General features: G+C 57.5%; 1 protein-coding gene across 5 annotated transcripts in view; it reads left to right on the top strand.

The window, feature by feature from the left end:
* Positions 1-612: 612 nt before the first annotated feature.
* The window catches only part of PLPP1 (phospholipid phosphatase 1), a 50,360-nt gene continuing 44,972 nt past the window's right edge, over positions 613-6,000 (top strand). For 2 of the 5 annotated variants that reach the window (XM_081132896.1, XM_081132895.1), the window contains exons 1-2: positions 616-863; positions 2,545-2,632. Coding sequence is in view for 2 of the 5 variants with exons in the window: in XM_081132893.1 (XP_080989019.1) it covers positions 806-863 (58 nt within the window). In the remaining 3 variants the exon portion in view is untranslated. Of the gene's footprint in view, positions 864-1,503; positions 1,668-2,544; positions 2,633-6,000 lie in introns of those variants that run through there. The other 3 variants (XM_081132897.1, XM_081132893.1, XM_081132894.1) reach the window with 3 other exon arrangements.

Below are 6,000 nucleotides of genomic sequence, written 5' to 3'. Positions count from 1 at the left end.
GTCACGCCCGAGGGCCCCAAGTCCGCGCCGAGCCCGCGCCCGGGAGAGCCGCGCGCCGCGTGCAGGCGGCGAGGGCGGTGCGCCACCCCCGCGCGGGCGGGCCGTGCGGGGCTTCGAGCGTCCGAGGAGGGAGGAGCTGGGCGGCCGACCCGAGGGACGAGGGACCCGGGTGACCAGCAGGGCCCGGGCCGCACGTGCAGGCCCAGCGCAGGCCGAGGAGGGGCGAGGGCCCGGCGCTGCGAGGCCCGGCCTGGGCGCTGCACCCGCGCGAGGGGCGGCGGGGCGGCGGGGCGGCGGGGCTGCGGGCCGGGGCGGGGGCCGAGCTCCGCCTGGAGACCGCGGGGACCTGGGGCCGCCGCCCGGGAGACGCCCCCAAGCTCCACCCGCAGCCTCGCGTCCTGCTCGGGGGCGGGCCCTGCAGCCGGGGGCGGGGCCGCGGGCGCTCATTGGCCCGGGCGCCGGAGTGGCGGCCGCGGCCCCGCCCCCGCCGCTCTCGCTCCGCCGGCGAGGCCGCCGCCGCCGCCGCCGCCGCCGCCGGCCGGCCCCGCGCCCCTCCCGCCCGCCCCTCCCCGCAGCGGCGCGTCCTTAAAGCTCGAGCGCCGCCCGCCTGCGGACGGGGCGCCGGAGCGCGCGGCGAGCTGCGGCGGGAGCGCCCGAGGAGCGTCGCCGACCGGAGGCTGCGGCGTGAGGGGAGGGTCCGGCGCCATTGCTGCCGCCCGAGCGCCGCCGTCCCGCTCGCCCTCGGCGGCTGCCCGGCCGCGACTCGCGCGTGAGGCGGCGGCCGCCCGCCCCCCGGGCCGCCACCATGTTCGACAAGACGCGGCTGCCGTTCGTGGCCCTGGACATGCTGTGCGTGCTGCTCGGTACGACCCCCGCCCCGCCCCCGGGACCCCGCTTCGCCGCCGCGCCCCCGCCCCCGCTCCGCCTCGCCCCCGGCCCCGGGCGCCCCAGCTCGGCGGGTGGGGGGCGACGGGAGCCCCGGCTGGGCGGGGGGCGGGGGTCCGGCCCGCGTCTCCGGCTGGGCAGCGGCTGAGGTGCCCGAGGGCCCGCGGCGCCCCGAGCGGAGGCGTGACCGGCTGCGGCGCCCGGTGCGGGGCGAGGGGCCGGGCTCCGCCCGCCGCCCGCAGCGCTTGCTTCTGCTTCAGGGGGCGCGCCCCGTCCCCGCTGCTGCTCGCCCGGCGCCCCCCGGGACGCCCCTTGGCCCGGGAAGCACGTGTGCGGCGGGGACCCCGGGACGGCCTCGCCTCCCGGCCGCGGCGGCTCCCCCGGTGCGTCCGGGACGCCGGGGCCTCGCCGGGAGGGGAGCGAGCCCCGGGGCCCCGCCGCCCCGCTTGCGGCCTGCTCGCTGCTTGGCGGCCCCGCTGCCGCGTTTCGGGGAGCCCCTCGGGTCCCGGCGGAGCGTCTCTGGCTCCAGCGCGCTGTCCGCGCGCGGCCTCAGGAGCTGAGGTTAGGGGGCGCCGCGGGCCGTGCGCGCAGGGGCAGGACACCCGCCGGGTTACATCCAGACGGTCCCAAGTGTGCTTGTTCCCGACAGTTTCCTTCGGTAGAGGCGTTAGTTATGGCGCGTGTGGCGCGTCCCCCGCGTCCTCGGGAAGAAGCGGGAAACGTGCGCAGACGGCGTTGGGGACTCGCGCGGCGCGGGGTCGCCGGGGTCGCCCGCCCCTAAGGTGGGGATTGCGCGTCAGCGCCGGTCCCGTAGCGCAGACGCGGTGGTTTCCTCTGAGCAAGCTCGGCGCTGGGCAGACGACAGGGAACAGCCCCCCGGGGCGAGGCCGGGCTGCCGAGCGCAGCCGTAGGTGGACCGACACGGCGTTTCTGAAGTCGGCGCGGAGGGGCCCCCTCGGCGCAGCCTCACAGGCCCCAGGCTCGGCGCTCGGCTCGGCGGGGCAGGTGTCGGGGCGCAGGTGTCGGGGCCCTGTGCAGGTGTCGGGGTCCGGGCTCTGTGCAGGTGTCGGGGTCCCTTGCAGGTGTCGGGGCCCCGTGCAGGTGTCGGGGTCCTGTGCAGGTGTCGGGGTCCTTTGCAGGTGTCGGGGCCCCGTGCAGGTGTCGGGGTCCTGTGCAGGTGGGCATCAGGTGGCTGCGGTGCTGGGAGTCAGGGCTTCTGGGGCCTGCACAGAGAGGGAGTGCAGTTTCATCTCTGCTTCGGAGTTTATGGGTCTGTGATGGTTCTGGAAAATGCTTGTTCTGGGGATTTAGGCATTAAGCATGTTTTAGGAAGAGATACCTGGTCTATCTGTTTTCATGTTACTAGAGTTTCTTTTAAAGTAATTCAGTGTATTGTCGTGATGAGACCCAGATTCCCTTTTTCTAAACAGAATGAAGTGCTGACCTAGTTCATTCTGGTTCCAAGATGACATTAGATGAGACAGCATCGGCTCTGTCACGGTGGGCAGTGAGGGGTACAGGGAGGGGGTACAGTGGTGGGCGAGAGAGGAAGCCTTTTCCTTTTGAGTTTAGGGAGACAGTATTTTATATGGTACACTCACCTTTCTAGTGGAGTCTAAGGGTCATTTTAAACTTGTTTTTAAACCTATCACCTGACAGCAGGAGATTGGCCGTCTGAAGTCATGGTAGCTGGAAGAGGGTTGTCAACCTGGCATTAACTTTTTCTTTTTCTGCGGAGAATCTGCAGGTAAGAGTTGATGCACCAACAGAAAGATGACTAAGCACTTCCCAAGGACAGGGCTATGTGAAAATGATTTCATAATCGTAGCCTGACCACCCAGTAATGACCACCCCAACATCATGCAGGTGTCCATTTTCCTAGGACAGCATTGTGTGATTGGGTCAGACAGCTGCTTTATAATTTTACGAGGGTGATGTCTGCTGAAGTGATCATTAAACGTGTCCTCTCTGTGTGTGTATGCGGGCATACGTGTGGATGCAGGCAGGCATTCCTACCCCCGGGTCAACATTACCATCACTGTGAGACATGAATTCCTCTGTGTGATACACCCAAGTTATTAGTGTCTTCAGTAGATCAGGTAAATTCTTGGGAAAGAGTGCGAATTTTGAGAAGTGCTGTGTACTTGATTGCTTTCTGAAACAGAGCGTTGTCTTGCCATCTTTCTCTGGCTCTCTTGATGATGGGTTCTGTGCTCGTAGAGAAGGCATCAGCATCGTCTGGGCACACCGGGAGAACGGGAGAGCTGCTTTCCAGAGGACAGTGGGCTGGCATGAAAGGACCCCAGTGTGTGAAACCAGGTCCTGAGTAAAATTTACTGGTGTTCACTTGCTGAGGGTCATTCCAGATGTTGCCCACCATGGCTTCAGGCTGCCAATAGATGGACACTGAGTCCACTAATCGATTCAGTCGCATTGATGGAAGGCTGGATCTGTGCCAGGCCCATGGTAGGTGCCAGGGATACAAAGATGGATGAAACAGTCCTTGCCCTGTAGGAGCTCAGGGTCCAATAAGGGAGAAACAAACAAGAGGTTATAGCACATCATGATAAATGTAATAATGGGGTTTGGAATAGGTGCCCTTTGAGTACAGAGAAGGGAGTTGTCTTAGATATGATTTGTTACAGATAAATGTGTTGTCTGCTTACTCTTAGAGATGCAGAAATGATGAAAGTCACCTGGAGTTCCTTTTGGAATCTTTTGGTCCCTCTCCCAGATTGATATAGGGTCGTAGGAGTCCAAGTGAGCACCTGTGTTTGAGACTTTTGTGGGCAGCCCATGGTGTCTAAGAGACTTAGGTGGAGCCAGCAGACCTGTTTTTGTGCCCGTGTTTTGCTGAGTGGCAGTCACTTAGAACACCTTTCTGTGCCCCTACAGATCTTTTCTCCACCCTGCTCTGTGCTCTGGGAAATGACTTCCATGGGTTGTGTCAGCTGAACTCTTGCTGTTTGGTTCTGGTTGGCTTTGGCCAATGGGGCATGAGCAGGGCCTGGGAGAGCCAGCTCCCTCGGCTGGTCTGTGCTGCCAGCACTGCTCTGTATTTCGTGAGTAGGTCACAGCTATTCAGGGGCCCGCTCTGCCAGCCAGCTACAGTTACAGATCTTGCTGGGTCTGGTAACCCCTTATTTGTCCCCCTAGGCCTGGAGGCGATAATGGCTTCCTGATCTTGCTAGCCTGGGCATGATTCACCTCCCTTGCTGCTCTTCTTAAATCCTGCCTCTACCTCTGAAGATGGTTCCTTCACTGAACTCTCCTCAGTACCTTATTGGAGTGTGCTGTTTGTTTTGTGTGGGGTTTTTTTTGCCTGGATACTACTGGTAATACTCATGTATGTTGAGAACACATCTAAGGTAGCTTCCCTTTCTGCACCTGACGCCGGTTACAGCAGCCCCTGACAGCAGGTGCACACAGGAGCTCATGGCCCCAGTGTGAGCTGTCTTGGGAGGGAGGGGTCATGTTCCAAATGTGGTCTCACCATTGTGCCCAAGCAAAGTCAATGGAGTAAAATCTGGAAGCAAAAAACTTTGGCAATGAATACTAGGTGGTTGTGGAAATCTGTTACTTTTCCCCAGCGATTGTCACCATAATGCTGACATCATTCTGCCCCTCAGGTATTATCCCTGAGGGAGTGGTCTTTTTCCTGACCCTCTATCTGTACCCCTTTTTCATGGGGGGGGGGGACAAGTATTTAGTGAAAGAGTCACTTGCTAACTGATCTCTAGCATTTTGTGTCCCTCCCTTTTTCTCTTAACATTTATTTGTTTATTTACTCATTGTCACGTACATATTTGTTTAATATCTAGTAGGTGCTGTGCATTGTGTTTTTAACTTTACAATGGCATGAAAGCGGCACACATTCAAGAGAAACCATACTTTGAGTTTTAAATTTCTATCCTTTCCCAGTCTAGTGACAGGCAGCACGATCCTCTCTATTGCCCTGGCAGCGCAGCCTGGGATCGCGAGGTAAAGAACAGGTACAGTGTACCGTGTCGCAGGCAGTTTTTGGATAGTGTTTTCTGTTTTCACATCCCATCATGTCTATATAACGCCCATCTGTGTCCCGCTTCGGGTGAGAAGGAGAGGAGGGCAGTGACTCTTGAGATGAAATTGAAGTGGGTTGTCCAACTGTAGGCCAGTGTAAGTGTTCTGAGCACGTTTGAGGGGGTAGGTTAGGTATATTAAGTGCATTTTCAACTTCAAATACCTCCAACTTCGATGGGTCTGTGGGGACTTAACCCACTGTTAGTGAGCATCTCTGAGGCGATTAACAAGTAGGACACAGCGCTTGTCCTGACCGCTTGCGTGCCAGCCTCTGTTACCCAAACCTCTTTTGTTTCTGATGAGCATCGACTAGGTTGTTTCCCTTTCCTCCCAGCCACACAGAAAGGGAGGGAATCTCAAAAAATGAACACAGATTTGTCAGACCTGGCACTCTCGGGTCAGACCGGGTCCTGTTGCAAGCTTCTTCTGTCTTTAAATGTTCATTTGGGAACAGAAGCAGAGACCTGAAGGAAATTGCTACTCTTTGGCTCAAGTTGATTTAATACAGTTGAGTTTTAACTTAAATTTACCTTGCTTGGAATAGAGGTGGAAATGTTTAGAGAATGTTCTCCTCTATGGATTTTAGGAAACGTAAATTCTTCCTTTATATTCTCTTTGAATTACATTTTTTGAGAACTCCTGTACATGCTGTGAATCTTTATTAGTTTATTTCTCGTTTAGTCAGATGTTAGGAGAATGCCACTAAACTCCAAGATTTTAAGTGAACCAGTTAACGTGTAGTTTCAGTTTTATGGAAAGGAATTTGGAATGTTAATTGTCTGCTTCCTCCTAACTTAGATAGCTTAATTCAGCATTTGGGATAGAAACATACAGTCCTGGTAATAAGCTAGCTAGGGATTCTATAGCCATTGTCTTGTATCTCTTCTCTTTTCAAAAAAGCACTTGCCATTTAGGTATTGGGAGCAGTGGTTACCTTGTCTTTCCCTTTTTTACTTCGCTAAAACTAGTCTCATGTGGGAATGACTTGTTCTTTATAAAGTATAAATTTTTCTTTAAAACATTGGAGAGACGGTATAGGCTAGTGATGGGCTCTGG

Source organism: Miniopterus schreibersii (genome assembly GCF_964146895.1).
Source record: "Miniopterus schreibersii genome assembly, chromosome: 3".
Classification (NCBI taxonomy): Eukaryota; Metazoa; Chordata; class Mammalia; order Chiroptera; family Miniopteridae; genus Miniopterus; species Miniopterus schreibersii.
This window is presented reverse-complemented; position numbering and strand designations above follow the sequence as displayed.